Here is an 18,113-nt window from a genome sequence, read left to right as displayed (position 1 = left end):
GAATTTCCCTTAGTTCTTCCAACACTCAACCCCCATGTTGGAAGAATATGTTCAAGAACTCCTAGACAAGAGAGTTGTAAGGAGGGCAAAGTCCATCAAATTCCAAGGAAGGCTGTTCTGTGTTCCGAAGAAAGACTCTGAAAAGCTCAGAGTCATTCTGGACTTATCACCACTCAACAAGTTCATAGTGAACCACAAGTTCAGACTGCTGACTCTTCAACACATAAGGACCCTATTGCCCAAACAGGCATACACAGTCTCCATAGATATGGCGGACGCATACTGGCATGTTCCGAAGGACCCTATTGCCCAAACAGGCATACACAGTCTCCATAGATATGGCGGACGCATACTGGCATGTTCCGATCAATCGCCAAGTCTCCTCCTACCTAGGATTCAAACTGCAAAAAAGACAGTATGTCTTCAGAGCCATGTCCTTCGGAATAAACATAGCCCCAAGGGTATTCACAAAGCTTGCGAACGCAGTCATTCGTCAACTACGCCTAAAGGGAGTTCAGGTGATTGCCTACCTGGACGACTGGCTGGTATGGGCAGCATCCAAAGAAGAATGCACGCAAGCCTCCAAGGAAGTGATCCAGTTCCTGGAACATCTAGGATTCGAGATCAACTTGGAAAAGTCTCGTCTATCTCCAGGTCAGAAGTTCCAATGGCTGGGTGTCCACTGGAACTTACAGTCACACTGCCTCTCCTTTCCATCAAAGAAGAGGAGAGAGATAGCGGGATCTGTCAAGAGACTCCTTCAATCCGTCAGGATTTCAAGAAGGCAACAGGAGAGAGTGTTGGGGTCTCTCCAGTTCGCCTCAGTGACAGACCCAGTGTTGAAAGCACAATTAAAAGATGCATCAGGAGTCTGGAGAAAATATGCATCAAACGCTCGAAGAGATCTAAAAAGACCGATACCAACTCGTCTGCGATCACTCCTCAAGCCATGGTCAGAGGCCAAGTACCTAAAGAAAAAGGTACCCCTACAACCGCCTCCACCTATCAGTCACCGTTCACACGGATGCTTCAAAGGAAGGGTGGGGAGGCCACTCTCACCATCGGGAAGTCCAGGGAACCTGGTCCTCCCTCTTCAAGACCTTCCACATCAACATTCTGGAAGCCATGGCAGTTTTTCTCACTGAAGAAACTAAAACTTCGCTGCTCGATCCACATCCGACTGGTACTAGACAGCGAAGTTGTAATGAGATGCCTGAATCGACAAGGCTCGAGATCGCCTCAAATCAACCAAGTGATATTAGCCATCTTCCGCCTGGCGTAGGAGAAGAGATGCCACTTATCAGCAGTTCACCTTCAAGGGTTCCGCAATGTGACAAGGGACGCTCTATCCAGGCTCAACCCGATAGAGTCAGAATGGTCCCTAGACGCAAGATCATTCTCCTTCATCTTACTCAAAGTCCCAGGACTGCAGATAGACCTCTTCGCTACGAGCGACAACAAGAAGCTACCCGGTACGTAGCCCCATACGAGGATCCTCTAGCGGAAGCAACGGATGCGATGTCCATAGACGGGAACAGATGGTCCAAGATTTACCTGTTCCCTCCAACCAACCTCCTGCTGAAGGTCCTCAACAAACTGAGATCCTTTCAAGGCACGGCAGCAATAGTGGCTCACAAGTGGCCCAACAGCGTCTGGTTACCCCTGATAACGGAACTACGGCTGAAACTGATTCCGTTGCCAGATCCATTTCTGACTCAGCATGTGCAGAAGTCGACTGTCTCGGCTTCATCACAGAAAATCCGGAACCTTCATCTCATGATTTTCTCACCTTAGCAGTCAAGAAAAGGTTCGGGATTTCAAAGGACAGTATTAACTTCTTAGAAGAATACAAGTTGAAATCAACGAGAAGACAATACGAGTCTTCCCGGAAGAAATGGGTTGCCTTTGTCAAGGCAAAGAAACCAAAGGAGATATCAACAGAATTTTGTTTATCCTTCTTTATCCATCTCCATAAACAAGGTTTACCAGCCAACACGATTTCTACGTGTAAATCTGCCCTGACTAGACCCTTGCTATATGCCTTCCAGGTGGACTTCTCTAATGAAATCTTCAACAAGACTCCAAAAGCCTGCGCTAGACTTCGGCCCGCAGCTCCTCCGAGGCCCATTTCCTGGTCCTTGGATAAGGTTCTTCACTTAGCGTCGACCTTGAACAACGAAGATTGCTCTCTAAAAGATTTGACTCAAAAGGTGATATTCTTATTTGAACTAGCCTCAGGAGCCAGAGTTAGCGAAATAGTGGCCCTTTCGAGGGATGATGGCCACATTCAGTTCACATACTGCGGAGAACTGAACCTATTTCCTGACCCAGCGTTTCTCGCCAAGAACGAGCTGCCCACCAAGAGGTGGGGTCCCTGGAGAATCTTCCCTCTGAAGAAAGAAGCATCTCTATGTCCAGTAGAATGCGTAAAGGTCTATCTTCGTAGAACTTCAGACTTTAAGAGAGGTCATCTTTTCAGGGGAGAAACCTCAGGTTCAACATTGACCTTGAAACAACTAAGGGCGAAGATCACCTATTTCATTCGCAGAGCAGATCCAGACAGTACACTCGCAGGTCATGATCCGAGAAAGGTCGCTTCGTCTTTAAACATCTTCCATAACATGAGTTTTGAAAGCCTTCGCGCTTACACTGAATGGAAATCATCCAGGGTTTTCTTCAAACATTACGCGAAACAAGTGCAAGAGATAAAGCACTACGTGGTGGCAGCAGGTAGTGTACTAAAACCTGCCGCTTGAATTCTGCAAAGAACAGTGCACTAATTGGGACTTTTAGTGAAGGGTGTGCATGATTGACTCCTACGATGTATCATGTTTAGTGATGTGTCTAGTAAATGACACTATAGACTGTTCTAAAGACACAGGTGACTAAAGCATAAAAGACTGACACATGTGCCATGCGTATTCATACGCAAGTGTTCCTTTGTAACAACAGAGACAATAGTGAAATATTGCTATATTTTCCATAGAGTGGCTTGTGTTTCTTTTTCAGATGAAACTTTATTCTTTCTGTTATTACTAGTTATTATGCTTTCACACAATATTTTCAGAGAAAATTATTATTTGATTGTATATGTTACAACCCATGATTTCTATATACTGTCTGTTAATAAAGACAGTTAGGAATTTGCGCATCTCATTTCGCCCTAAAAATTCTAAAATGCAAATAAAGGGTATCGTGACTTACGATGAAATCACGATAGTGTATTTATAAAGACCAGTAAACAGTCATTTATCTTTTATTTTGTTAGGGAAATATTATGAACATTATGCAATGTGAGATGCGTAGAAAATTATAATTGTTGTATTGAATTATTTTGTAATAATATAATATTTCTTTTTGTCGAAGTTTTTGTAAGGCAAAATTTATTAAATAGTTGTTTGACTCTAAGCAATCGTTAATGAGTTGTTAAAGTTTGTTTTGACGAATGCGGGTCGCGCATGCGTGGATCTCGGTCGTCTTTGAGTAATGTAGCGCAATACTAGTTAGTACCGATATAGCTCTGTTACGAATCGGGTCATGGTGACTCTGCGGTATCTCAATGGGGGAGGGAGAAATTAACACACCACCAAGAGAGTTCTAACCATCATGGATTAAAGCTAAGTCAAGGTTTTATAAGTGTTTTGTTATGTTAGTGATATTGAAGGGCATGCATGCACGTTAGATATCGTTAATGACGAACATTTGTAAAATAAGACTGTACTTCGGGTTGCCGGATAGGAAATGTTACAATGAATAGTTAAGGTTAGTAATAAATGTGAATATTTTTATTCCTGGTAAAATAAGGATTTAAACACAACGCAATGTCTCGATTTATTGAATGATAGGAACAGAAAAGAATCCTTGAAAATCTGTTATAAGAACCTGGTAATATGTAAACCAAATTAGGGTAAGTTTAGGTTTCCATATTTATTGAAGATTCTTTATGTTTACTATTTTGGATTCTTTTGAGTAAAGATATAATGGTGCCGTGACCAGGATGTATTATTATTGCGGGTGATGATTAATACTGACTGATAATGTATATATTTAACATTAATATTGGTGTTAATACGTGAATATGTTTGATAGAGGTTTTACCAACATTACACGTCGTGAGAAAGTGTTCGTGGCGGCGGGTTGTTATGACTAGGTCGGAATTGGCAATTTAGAAAATCGTTGACACCGTACCTTTTTGCCTTGAATCATATGAGGAGATTGGAAATTTTATATGCGTTATACATTCTGAATTGATCAGTGTTAATCGTTGCCATCCACAGAGTACGTATTCTTGACACGCCACATGGCAATCTGCACCCCGAACAGAGATAACACTTCGAAGGGGTCAATTGGCAAGAAAACGAAAACGAGAAAGAAAAAGGAGAGCCGCTCGCAAGGCTCTCTCTTCTCCCGTTTCGTAAGCGTGCATTGCGCCGCTCACGGCGCCATCTGTAATCCTTGTAGCGATACACGAGGTGCTACAGATACTGTATGTAGGGAGGGGACCTACAGCCCTTTCATAGAAAGGGAAGGGCGGGTCCATCAGTGTTATCTCTGTTCGGGGTGCAGATTGCCATGTGGCGTGTCAAGAATACGTCCTCTGATATTTCGCGATATCCCTTTATTAGGGATATTCGCTCCAGGAGTTAGAATTCTGGGTACCTTAAGGTAAATTCTCTGGGAATATCGCCGTAGTTGTAATATACCCAAAGGAAGCTACCCTATAGGAACTTCCATCAGGACGACATGGCTTGAGCCCAAAAATAGTCTACAGTATATCGTTACTGTAGAACCCCGTAAAAGCCTGAGATATGTAACCTATGACGAATATCGAAGAAATCGAAATAGGTTGAACCAAAGGTTACGTAAGTCAATCAGTTATTATATCATTAATAATGGTCTTACTGAAAAGGATCTAGGTCATGATGGAGTTCATTTAACTCAAGAAGCCTCTGAAACATTAGCAAGAAGAATATATGATAGAGTCAGCAGTGATGCTGATTCAGGAGAATGGTAATAGCACAAGAGGACCAAGTGGGGTGGGGATGGGGAACTATGCATCTTACACTGCATTTGTTATAAGTTGTATCTAATTGTGCTGATAAATTTTGAATTGAATTTCTCTTGAAGTGTGTTAATTAAATACATTTAATGGGGTGGTTATATATGAAAAAATGGTTGAAATTGTATATGCTGTATGAACAGTTGTTTGTTGAAACTGCTGAAAATTTTAAAATTTATTGGTTTTAGCTGGTTTGATAATTATCTTTGGAAAAATGTCTGAAAAGAAGCTTTGGTGAGGTCACGAGGTGGTTACAAGGGCGTAATCACCAAATGGGTAAATAAGATAGACTCTGCTATTGCTGCAGGTAATGTCAATACATTGTCTTCAATTAAGGATTTAATTATGAAACAAATGAAGATTGTGCACGACTTGAATGAAAAGATATTAGCCTTAACCACTGAAGAAGATTGAATGAAAGAGGTGGAAGAGCAAGCAGAATATGAAGTAGTAATTGGTGAACATTGGTATAAATTGAGCAATGCCATCACAGCGATATCAGGAAGTGGTTTTGCTGGAAATCCTCTGCCCACACATAAGACTAATGTTAGATTGCCTAAATTGGATCTCCCACATTTCACTGGAGATGTGTTGGAGTGAAATTCCTTTTGGGAATTATACAATGTGTTGGTACACCAGCGAGGGGATTTAGAACTGATTCAGAAATTCTCATATCTGCAAAGTTTGCTCGCAGGAGATGCTCTAAAACTGATTTCAGGATATAAGTTGGAAGCTGCGAATTATTCACAAGCTATATCTCTCCTCCGAACCACATATGGGAAAAAGGATGAGATCAAACGAGTTCTAGTAAGAAGATTATTAGCAATGGAGGCTCCATCTCCTGATTCAGAAGCATTGCAATCATTCAGAGCAAATTTTGAATATTTGATCAGATCATTAGAGAGTGAAAAACTATTTTGCTTCATGGTAAGTTGCCTAAGAGTGTTAGTGAAACTGTAAAATGCAGAAGTGGGGATGGTTGGCTTGTATATGATACATTTAAGAAATATCTGGAAGAAGAAATTCACAATCTAAGATCTTTCGTCTCAACGGATGTAAGTAAACCTGGAACTTTATCAACAATATTTACGTTTACAGTGAATCAATCACAATCTGTTAGACCTAAGAGTAAAGGAAATGTGAATAAATTTAGTTTTCAACAAACAAGAAAATGTGCATTGTGTGAAGGCGAACACTGGTGGACACAGTGTAAAACTTATGCCAGTAGGGATAAGAAACTGAGTCGTCTCGGGTTTTTACGATTATGTTTTGTGTGTGCATCAAATAAACACTTTAGTTTAGATTGTGAAAAACAAATTTGTGAAAACGGATGCAGATTAAAACATCATCGTGTATTATGTGATAAACAACAAACCAGCGAACCAAGTAAATCAACAAATAAATCGGCAAATAAACCTAATAATAATGGTGTGCAGGTTGGAACACTTTCCGTAAGTGATCAGGGTCAGAAATCCAAGCAGAGGTCAATTTTACCAACAGCCACAATTGTGTTGAAAGGTAAAGGAAGACATTAGGTACGCCTTTGTGGATTATTGGACACTTGTGCAGAAAGAACCTTTATCAGAAGGTCAGCACTTAAGGACGTACAATATAGATCTAAAGGCACGGAAAAAATTGCCTTAAGGGGTTATTTGACAAGCAAACCTGTGAACGAGTATGAGGCGGTTAGTGTTTCCATACCTTATAAAGGTAGATTGATTATTATGGATTGTATTGTGGTAGATGAGTTACCAGAGTATTGTATACTAAGAAATTCAACGTTAAACGAAATTTGAAAACGTTGTGTAAAACCAAAATTTGTCTAGCGGACAAGGATTTCGATCTTCCTGTGGACAAACAAGCACCCATTGATATGTTGGTAGGCGTTGATAATGTCTATAACATATTACACCCAGGATTCAGAAAGGCCGGAAAATTGATATTGTTACCTACCATATTTGGATATGTTGTGACAGGGTCCTGTAATGCCCCTCCAGTGCAGGAAACCCAGGTAACTGTGTTAAAGCTAGCAACTAACGAGGAAGTAATTGAAGCTACTCATAAATTTGATAGTGATATAAAGAATGATTTGGATATTTTGTGGAATTTAGATAAAGTGGGTATTGACTGCAATGAATTGAAAGAACATGATCGAAAGGTTCTTGAAGACTTTGAAAGTACCATTGTATATTCTGAAATGGAGAAGCAATATGTTGTGGCCTAACCATGGAAGTCTAATAAGTCAAGGCTTCCATCCAATTTTGGCATGGCGTTGGGCCGGGTTAAGCAACAGTGTGCAAAATTTCAGAAGGATGAAACCTACCTTAACCACTATCAAAAAATCCTGAAGGATCAGGAGGATAGGGGGTTCATTGAAAGGGTAGATAAAAACAATGCAGTTGAAAATTGTCATTATCTAGCACATCATAGTGTACAGAAAGATAGTGCCACCACTCCAATCAGAATAGTTTTTGACTGTTCCTGGAGACAGGGTAAAAATGGATTGAGCCTTAACGACTGTTTGCGGACTGGACCACATATTACGACAGATTTGCTCAAAGTCTTATTGCAGTTCAGAACTAACAACTACGCCTGTATTAGTGATATAGAAAAAGCGTTTCTTATGGTGCAATTGAGAGAAGAAGACCGCATTTACACACGGTTTTTATGGTTGCAAGACCCAACGGATCCAAATAGCGAATTAATCATATATAAGTTTGGGGCTACGTGTTCTCCGTTTCTGTTGAATTCCACTATTAAATCACATCTGGCAGCTGTGAGAAAAGATACGAGTTGTACTGAAATGGTGGATATGATGAGAAGGGGATTATACGTGGACAACCTTCCATTTACCTCCAACAATGAAGATGAATTGATAAACTTATTTTTTGGCGCAAACAAAATATTTGCACAGGCGCACTTGTATTTAAAGGAATGGAATAGTAATAGTGATCTTTTGAATACTATTGCGGGTGCTTATCGCATAAAATCAGAAGAGAAGTAAACCTATAAAGTCTTAGGCCTATTTAATCATCTTAAGACCGGTCAAACAAAACGTGAAATTCTAAGTGCAATTGCCCAAATTTATGATCCTTTAGGAATGCTTATCCCCATTACGATACGAGCTAGAATATTTTTACAGGATTTGTGGAAACAGCAGTTGAAATGGGATGATCTACTTTCAGTTCCTTTATTAGAACAGTGGAATGAGTTGTCCAAAGACTTAGAGAAAAGTCTCAGTATTTCCTTCGCCAGAGGCACTAATCTGGAGAAAACGGATTACCTTCACATTTTCTGTGATGCTACCATAACAGCTTATGGTTGTGTGGCCTATCCAGCAAGTGGTAAAACTTCGTCTCTGATTATGGCAAAGGGTAGAGTAGCACCCATTAAAGAGTTAACTGTACCTAAATTAGAATTAATGGCTTTGTTGTTAGGTGCAAGATTGTGTGGATTTATAGTTGAAACTTTTGAAGAAAATAGATCTGAGAAAATAATAATTTGGTCTGATAGTAAAGTTGCCCTGGGATGGTTAGTGACAAAGAATAATTTGCCAGTATTTGTGGAAAATAGAGTATTGGAAATTAACTCTATAACTACGGGGATCGTCTTTTCTTACGTCCCATCTTCAGAAAACCCTAGCGACTGGATTACTAGAGGAAAGGGGGCAGAAGAAGTAAGAAATAACTACTTTTGGTGGGAGGGACCTCCCTGGTTAAAATCAGAAAACCGGGGTAGGGACGTTTCAGCGCCGCCAGCTCAGCGCCGCCGGTTCAGCGCCGCCAGTTCAGCACCAGCCATTTCAGCGCCATGCCTTTTCAGCGCCAGACATTTCAGCGCCGTGGAAGTGTGGAATTTGTGTGTGTGTGTTTATAAACAAAAGAAGAGGTTTTGAACAAATATTTATTGATAAAAAGTATTTATACTACTGTGTTTATAAACAATAGAAAAGGTTTTGAACAAATATTTATTGATAAAAAGTATTTATCCTACTGAATAGTTAAAATAGTCCAAAAAAAGTTCCTTTTGCGTCGAATAAGCTTACGCATCGCTTGTCGGTTAGGCAGCTGGGCAATAGCAGCTTGAGACATATTTTCCAAAGATTTGTTGATTATAGTACTCGGTCCGTCGTAAGTGTCCTCGGCTCTCTGATGTGCATACGTTTTCGCCTTTTCAACTTCTACCGCCACTGCAGATGGGGGATGGGTGTGATCATTCATTTTCTTTCGAAAACGTTTGAATTTTGGCACATCTACCGTCTTCATGGCATCTTCAGAACTTTACATTTAGATTTTAATTAAACAACGGAATCACCGAGAACAATAAATAGCGGTTTGGAGAGAGAGAGAGAGAGAGAGAGAGATTTTAATTAAACAACGGAATCACCGAGATCAATAAATAGCGGTTTGGTACTGAAATTATACAAACTACTGTGTGAAGAGAGAGAGAGTTAAAATTTCTTCTGGCGCTGAGATGGCTGTCGCTAATTTTTTTTGGCGCTGAAATGACCAGGCACTGAACTGGCGGCACTGAATCGGCAGAGCTGAGCTGGCGGCGCTCAATAGTATCTAACCCCAGAAAACCACACCTATCCTATTGACAGGACATGGGTGAAAGAAGCACAAGCGCAGGATGAAGTTATTCAAGTCCATCTTGTAGGGAACAGTGAAAAAACCCATCTACCGAACTGGGAAAGATTTAGTAGAGTGGATAAATTTTGTAAAACAATAGCTTGGATTAGGCGATTTATTCACAATTGCAAATCAACTAGCTGTAGAAAAATTGGAAGTTTAACGTTGGAAGAGCTTCAACAAGCTAAAAATAAAATGATTATCCTTTTACAAAAGGAATATTTTCCGGAGGAATATAAAGCTTTGGAAAAAGGGGGTAAAGTTTCAAAATTGACCTTATTAGTACAATTGAATCTCTTCTTGGAAGAAGGAATTATAAGATGCAGAGGAAGATTGAAACATGTTGCACAGGTGGCGGAAATAAAATTCCCAATCTTACTGCCGAAAAGTTGTTTTCTCACAAAATTGATAGTAAGGGAGTATCACTGTTTACAAGCTCACATGGGAGTGAATGCAACCGTGGCAAGTGTGAGACAGGAATATTGGGTCCCACAGCTTCGCCAATTATCCAAAAGTGTAATACATCATTGTATAATCTGTATGAAAACACAAGAGAGACCCTACCGTGTAAATATTGCTCCACCATTGCCAGAATTTTGGGTGCAGAGAAAACAACCCTTTAGCGTTACGGGGGTAGATTATACAGGAGCGTTGTTAACCAAGGAGAAACAGCAAAATCCTGAAAAAGCCTATATTGTGTTGTTTACTTGTCCACTTACTAGAGGAATTCATATCGAATTAGTAAAAGATCTGTCCTGCGATTCATTTCTTATGGTGTTCCGAAAGTTTTGTAGCCGTCGGGGATTTCCTTCTTTAATGCTAAGTGACAATGCTACTACCTTTGTATCGACTTCAGTTTATTTGAAAAACATGGCATAAAGTTCCTTAGTACAAGAACACCTGAATGCTATCGAATGTAAATGGAAGTTCATACCAGCCAGAGCACCTTGGTTTAGAGCTATATGGGAAAGATTGATTGGTCTTTTGAAAACATGTCTAAAGAAAGTAATAGGTCAGGCCTTTCTCAACTTTAGTGAACTTTCCTGTGTTGTGACTGAACTTGAAGCAATTATTAATGACAGACCCTTAAGTTATACTTCGGGAGATCTAGACCAGTTGGATATTCTGACGCCCAATCATTTGATTTTAGGACGTAGATTGAGATCTTTCCCTAGGGAAGTCATAGATTGGAAAGATGAAACTAAGGACCCTCTGTATGGTGAAAATAAGGATGTTGGAAAGCGATTTTTGTACATACAAAAAAATGTGATGACCTGTGGAAAAGGTGGGAGAGAGAATATTTAACTTCTCTCAGAGAAACTCATCGGGTAGGAATCAGACATGAATCTTGGCCCAAAATGGGAGATGTTGTGTTGATACACGATGAAGGACCGAGAAGTTGTTGGAAGCTCGGCCAAATTGTCAAATTACACGTGGGACCGGATGATGTCTTGCGCGTGGTTACTTTAAAAACCCCACAAGGTCAAGTAATGAGACCTGTTGTCAAGCTATATCCTTTGGAATTATGGCAAGAGACTGATGTTGTCATATCTGAGAAAACTGATAACAAAAGCACCTGACCGAGCAGGAAAATAGCACAGGCGGTTACCGAGGCAAGAAGAACCCTCATTCAAGCGAGACAATTATAACTGTAAATATTGTTTCTGTTTGCTGGGAGTGTATCGTGACTAACGATGAAATCACGATAGTGTATTTACAAAGACCAGTAAACAGTCATTTATCTTTTATTTTCTAAGGGAAATATTATGAACATTATGCAATGTGAGATGCGTAGAAAATTATAATTGTTGTATTGAATTATTTTGTAATAATATAATATTTCTTTTTGTCGAAGTTTTTTGTAAGGCAAAATATATTAAATAGTTGTTTGACTCTAAGCAATCTTTAACGAGTTGTTAAAGTTTATTTTGACGAATGCGGGTCGCGCATGCGTGGATCTCAGTCGTCTTTGAGTAATGTAACGCAATACTAGTTAGTACTGATATAGCTCTGTTACGAATCGGGTCATGGCGACTCTGCGGTATCTCAATGGGGGAGGGAGAAATTAACACACCACCAAGAGAGTTCAACCATCATGGATTAAAGCTAAGTCAAGGTTTTATAAGTGTTTTGTTATGTTAGTGATATTGAAGGGCATGCATGCACGTTAGATATCGTTAATGACGAACATTTGTAAAATAAGTCTACTTCGGGTTGCCGGATAGGAAATATTACAATGAATAGTTAAGGTTAGTAATAAATGTGAATATTTTTATTCCTGGTCAAATAATGATTTAAACACAACACACTGTCTCGATTTATTGAATGATAGGAACAGAAAAGAATCCTTGAAAATCTGTTAAAGAACCTGGTAATATGTAAACCAAATTAGGGTAAGTTTAGGTTTCCATGTTTATTGAAGATTCTTTATGTTTACTATTTTGGATTCTTTTGAGTAAAGATAAAGGGTGTCAGAGCTACTTTTTATCCTCTTATTTTTGGAAAATATTCAGAATAAATTCTATTTCTGTTCTAAGCAAACAATCATCAAATTTATATGTTATGCTATTAAGTTCAGTCCCTGGTAATGACTGACTTTACCAACCTGTTTACCTTACTGACTTTACTTTTTCATACATGAATGTTAACCTGTCTAACTTCTGTACAACGAACAAGCAGACTGAGGGAGATGTCAGTAACCTATACATATTTGTTCCTTTCAGAATACAAACTTATGTTTTTACATATATGATGACACTAATATACAACTTGTTTGCTAGATTGTTCCTTGAACTCACAATCCTCAGGTTTTTTCTTAGAGTCTTCCATGACTCATCCCTGTAGGGGGCAAGAAGTACTGACATAGTCCATGTTCAGTTGAAAGGTGGATGACGGTAACACCAAGTGTCTCTTAAGTCTAGATGACCAAGGAAAATTTATCTTGCGGTTATTGGCACTATTGAAAATCCACAGATACATTAATGCTCTGGTAAACTTCCATCAGGACGACATGGCCTGAGCCCAAAAAACGGATTTTGAGCGAAGCCAAAAATCTATTTTTGGGTGACTTAGCCATGTCGTCCTGATGGACCGACCCTCCTTTGACAAAGGATGAATGAATCCCTCCCTTATGTACTGTATCTGTAGCACCTCATTAACGCTACAAAGAATGACAAGATGGCGCCACACGGTGTCGTGCTGGCCCTCAACAACAGTACGATTAGGAGCGTTGCCTTAATAACGGCCCTCCTACAATTCTTGCCACTTTCCACTCTCCACTCTCGAAGCATAAACGCTATTAGGGGTGTAGATAGCTATGTGGCATGTCAAGAATACGTCCTCGGATCTTATGCGATATCCCTAAGGATAATACAAGGGATACTCGCGCCAGGAGTTAGAATTCTGGATACCTTTAGTAAAATTCTCTGAGATATATCACTGTAGTTAAATATAACCTAGGAAGCTACTAAGAAGGAACTTCCATCAGGACGACATGGCTACCTCACCCAAAAATAGATTTTTCGTTTCGCTCAAAATCCGTTATACAGTGGAACCTCTACACATGAACGTATCTAAATCCGAATTTTCCAACATCCGAAGTAAAATTCGAGCAAATTTTTTACTCTACACCCAAATTTTATTTCGACACACGAAGTAAACATTACGCCATTGAGCGTCGAGTGCTCAGTTCTCTATTCTTGTGTGTATCGTGTGGTTGTCCTCTGTTTGGTCTGTTATTAACAGTGCTTATTTTCTTCCTTTTTGTCACATATCCTTTTTGATTTTACCTATATTCATGGTGCCTAAGAAGCTAAGTTTCAGTACAGGAAGAAGGCAATTCGTTCATTAGAATTGAAGCAAGAAATTATAGAAAAACATGAGAGCAGTGTGCATGTGAGTGATACTGTATGGCTAAACAATATGGCAGGAATAGGCCTATGATCTCGAGGATCATCAAGCTGAAGGCAGCCATTAAAGCAAATAACCATCGAAGGGGATCACCATTATTACAAGACATCTTAGCAATACCCTGGAAGAGATAGAACGCCTTTTGTTGATAGGGATAAAGGACAAAGAGGTTGTTGGCAACGATCATTTGTGAGAAGGGCCAGCGTGATAAACAGAAAGAAAGAAAAAAAGTGAAGCAAAGAAAACCATCATAGCATTAACGAGCTCTTTTAAATAAGACTTCTCTCTTTTTCTGTTTCTCTCTAAACATAGCATTAACATGTTCCTTAAATAAAATATCTCTCTCTCTCTCTCTCTCTCTCTCTCGTTCTTCTTCGCTGTTATAATGTTAGATATGTCTATTATTTTTTTTTCAGAGAGAGAGAGAGAGAGAGAGATTAAAAAAAAATATGTTTAGAGTGCATATGATTTTTAACAGCGTCAACGAGTTGAAAAACAATTAAATGTAACTAAGAAAGTAATAACAGGTAATCTGAATTCCTTTATTAACTAAAACGAATATTGATACAAACACACTTGTGTGTGTATGCACAAACACACACACAGGTGTAAAAATTGCTATGCAGTAAGAGAGACGGTCGGGGAGGAGGTAGAGATGGTGACTGCGATAACATACCGTAACTCGTCACTGAAAGTGGTGAAAATAAAAAATCAAAAGAAAAAAAATGTAAAAAATATGAAATATAAGAATTAAAAAAAATAAATAAGCTAAGTTAGATTAAAATTTCCGTAGTGTAAGTTACGGTATGTTATCGCAGTCACCATCTCTACCTCCTCGCCGATCGTGTCTCCTCGTGCGTGTGTGTGTGTTTGCACATACGCACACGAGTGTCTTTGTATCAATATTTGTTTTAGTTAATAAGGGAATTCAGACTCGCTGATATTGTTTATTTAGTTACATTTAACTGTCTTTCAACTCGTTAATGCTGTTAAAAATCATATGTACACAATACATTTTTGTTTAATCTCTCACTTTTGTTTAGTCTCATTTTTGTTTAATCTCTCTCTCTCTCTCTCTCTCTCTCTCTCTCTCTCTCTCTCTCTCTCTCTCTCTCTCTCTCTCTCAGAAAAAATTGATAGACGTCTCTAACACTAACAGTGAAGAAGAACAAGAGAGAGAGAGAGAGTATTTATTTAAAGAACATGTTAACACCATGTCTACCTTCTCGCCCATCGTCCGTCTCCTCCTGGCATAGCAAATCCTACACCTGCGTTGGCCTGTCTCTAAGGTACAGTGGCAATAAAACACATTTTTTATTTATTATTTCTTTATAATTATCTTTTTTACATGCTGCTTTCATATTATGCAGTTATGTTATTGTTATGTATAATTATGTGTAGCCATTTATTAAGGATTTATTATGGGTTTTTAGGCTGAGGAACGAATTAAATGAATTACCATGTATTCTTATGGGAAAATTCGTTTCTACATCCGAAGTTGGTTGTGGAACGAATTAAATTCGTATGTAGAGGTACCACTGTATATATATATATATATATATATATATATATATATATATATATATATATATATATATATATATATATATATATATATATATATATATATATATATATATATATATATATATATATATATATATATATATATATATATATATATATATATATATATATATATATATATATATATATATATATATATATATATATATATATATATATATATATATATATATATATATATATATATATATATATATATATATATATATATATATATATATATATATATATATATATAGAAAGATAAAAATAAGTATACATGGGTAAGAGTGGCAAATGGAAGAGTAGTAGAAAGGGCATTAATGGATTATGTGTTGATAACTAAAAGAATGTTTGGAAGATTGAAAGACGTGCACGTGTTTAGGGGTATGGCTAACGGTATGTCTGATCATTTTTTGGTGGAAGGAAAATTAGTTGTAGCAAAAGAGTGGGGGAATAGAGTAGGTGGATGTAAAAGGAGCTAGTGAGGGTTGAAGAGCTAATAAAACCGGGGTAAAAAGTAAATATCAGGAAAGGTTGGAAATGGCATATGACGAGGTGAGAGTAAGAGAAACTGGTAATTTAGAGGAGGAGTGGAAGTTAGCAAAAGAAAATTTTGTTGGGATTGCAAGTGATGTATGTGGCAAGAAGGTTGTTGGAGGCAGCATGAGGAAGGGCAGTGAATGGTGGAATGAAGGAGTGAAGGTAAAAGTGGAAGAGAAAAAGAGGGCTTTTGAAGAATGGCTGCAGAGTAATAGTATAGAGAAGTATGAAAAATATAGAGAGAAAAAGGTGGAAGTAAAGCGCAAGGTACGTGAGGCAAAGAGGGCAGCTGACCTGAGGTGAGGTCAGGGACTGGGTCAGTCATATGAAGAGAATAAGAAGTAGTTTTGGAAAGAAGTGAAGAGAGTAAGGAAGGCCGGCGCAAGAATTGAAGAGAGAGTGAAAGATGGAAATGGAAGGTTGTTAAAAGGAGAGGAGGCAAGGAAAAGGTGGGTGGAATATTTTGAAAGTTTGCTGAATGTTGAGGATGATAGGGAGGCAGATATAATTGCTGTTCCAGGTGTTGAGGTGCCAGTGATGGGAGATGAGAATGAGAGAGAGATTACAATAGAGGAAGTGAGGAGAGCACTAGATGAAACAAGAGTAGGAAAAGCATCTGGTATGGATGGTGTGAAAGCTGAGATGTTGAAGGAAGGGGGTGTGACTGTAATTGAATGGTTGGTGAGATTGTTTAATGTGTGTTTTGTGTTGTCAATGGTACCAGTAGATTGGGTCTGTGCATGTATTGTACCACTATATAAGGGTAAGGGAGATGTGCATAAGTGTTGTAATTCAAGGGGTATTATTTTGTTGAGTGTAGTTGGAAAAGTGTATGGTAGAGTACTGATTAATAGGATTAAGGATAAAACAGAGAATGCAATCTTGAAAGTACAGGGTGGTTTCAGAAGAGGTAGGGGTTGTATGAATCAGATTTTTACAGTTAGGCAGATATGCGAGAAATATTTAGCAAAAGGTAAGGAGGTGTATGTTGCGTTTATGGATCTGGAGAAAGCATATGATAGAGTTGATAGGGAAGCAATGTGGAATGTGATGAGGTTATATGGAGTTGGTGGAAGGTTGTTGCAAGCAGTGAAAAGTTTCTACAAAGGTAGTAAAGCATGTGTTAGAATAGGAAATGAAGTGAGCGATTGGTTTCCGGTGAGAGTGGGGCTGAGACAGGGATGTGTGATGTCGCCGTGGTTGTTTAACTTGTATGTTGATGGAGTGGTGAGAGAGGTGAATGCTCGAGTGCTTGGCCGAGGATTAAAACTGGTAGGCGAGAATGATCATGAATGGGAGGTAAATCAGTTGTCTGCGGATGATACTGTACTGGTAGCAGACACAGAAGAGAAGCTTGACCGACTAGTGACAGAATTTGGAAGGGTGTGTGAGAAAAGGAAGTTGAGAGTTAATGTGGGTAAGAGTAAGGTTATGAAATGTACGAGAAGGGAAGGTGGTGCAAGGTTGAATGTCATGTTGAATGGAGAGTTACTTGAGGAGGTGGATCAGTTTAAGTACTTGGGGTCTGTTGTTGCAGCAAATGGTGGAGTGGAAGCAGATGTACGTCAGAGAGTCAATGAAGGTTGCAAAGTGTTGGGGGCAGTTAAGGGAGTAGTAAAAAATAGAGGGTTGGGCATGAATGTAAAGAGAGTTCTATATGAGAAAGTGATTGTACCAACTGTGATGTATGGATCGGAGTTGTGGGGAATGAAAGTGATGGAGAGACAGAAATTGAATGTGTTTGAGATGAAGTGTCTGAGGAGTATGGCTGGTGTATCTCGAGTAGATAGGGTTAGGAACGAAGTGGTGAGGGTGAGAACGGGTGTAAGAAATGAGTTAGCGGCTAGAGTGGATATGAATGTGTTGAGGTGGTTTGGCCATGTTGAGAGAATGGAAAATGGCTGTCTGCTAAAGAAGGTGATGAATGCGAGAGTTAATGGGAGAAGTACAAGAGGAAGGCCAAGGTTTGGGTGGATAGATGGTATGAAGAAAGCTCTGGGTGATAGGAGGATAGATGTGAGAGAGGCAAGAGAGTGTGCTAGAAATAGGAATGAATGGCGAGCGATTGTGACGCAGTTCCGGTAGGCCCTGCTGCTTCCTCCGGTGCCTTAGATGACCGCGGAGGTAGCAGCAGTAGGGGACTCAGCAGTATGAAGCTTCATCTGTGGTGGAAATGTGGGAGGTTGGGCTGTGGCACCCTAGCAGTACCAGCTGAACTCGGCTGAGTCCCTGGTTAGGCTGGAGGAACGTAGAGAGTAGAGGTCCCCTTTTTTGTTTTGTTTCTTGTTGATGTCGGCTACCCCCCAAAATTGGGGGAAGTGCCTTTGGTATATGTATGATGTATGTATATATATATATATATATATATATATATATATATATATATATATATATATATATATATA

The 18,113-nt window shown here is 39.0% G+C and overlaps 1 protein-coding gene across 1 annotated transcript; it reads left to right on the top strand.

The window, feature by feature from the left end:
* The first annotated feature begins 7,325 nt into the window (after positions 1-7,325).
* Positions 7,326-8,063, top strand: LOC137644450 (uncharacterized). The gene has a single exon (XM_068377427.1). The coding sequence runs from the start codon at positions 7,326-7,328 to the stop codon at positions 8,061-8,063; it is 738 nt and encodes a 245-aa protein (XP_068233528.1).
* The last annotated feature ends 10,050 nt before the right edge of the window (positions 8,064-18,113 follow it).

The sequence above is a fragment of the Palaemon carinicauda genome, chromosome 7 (genome assembly GCF_036898095.1).
Source record: "Palaemon carinicauda isolate YSFRI2023 chromosome 7, ASM3689809v2, whole genome shotgun sequence".
NCBI lineage: Eukaryota > Metazoa > Arthropoda > Malacostraca > Decapoda > Palaemonidae > Palaemon > Palaemon carinicauda.
Note: the sequence above shows the minus strand (reverse complement) of the source record. Positions and strands in the feature narration are given on the sequence as shown.

Coding starts and splice junctions, on each gene's coding strand:
- LOC137644450 (XM_068377427.1), top strand. CDS start 7,326: ATGGCGTTGGGCCGGGTTAAGCAACAGTGTGCAAAATTTCAGAAGGAT.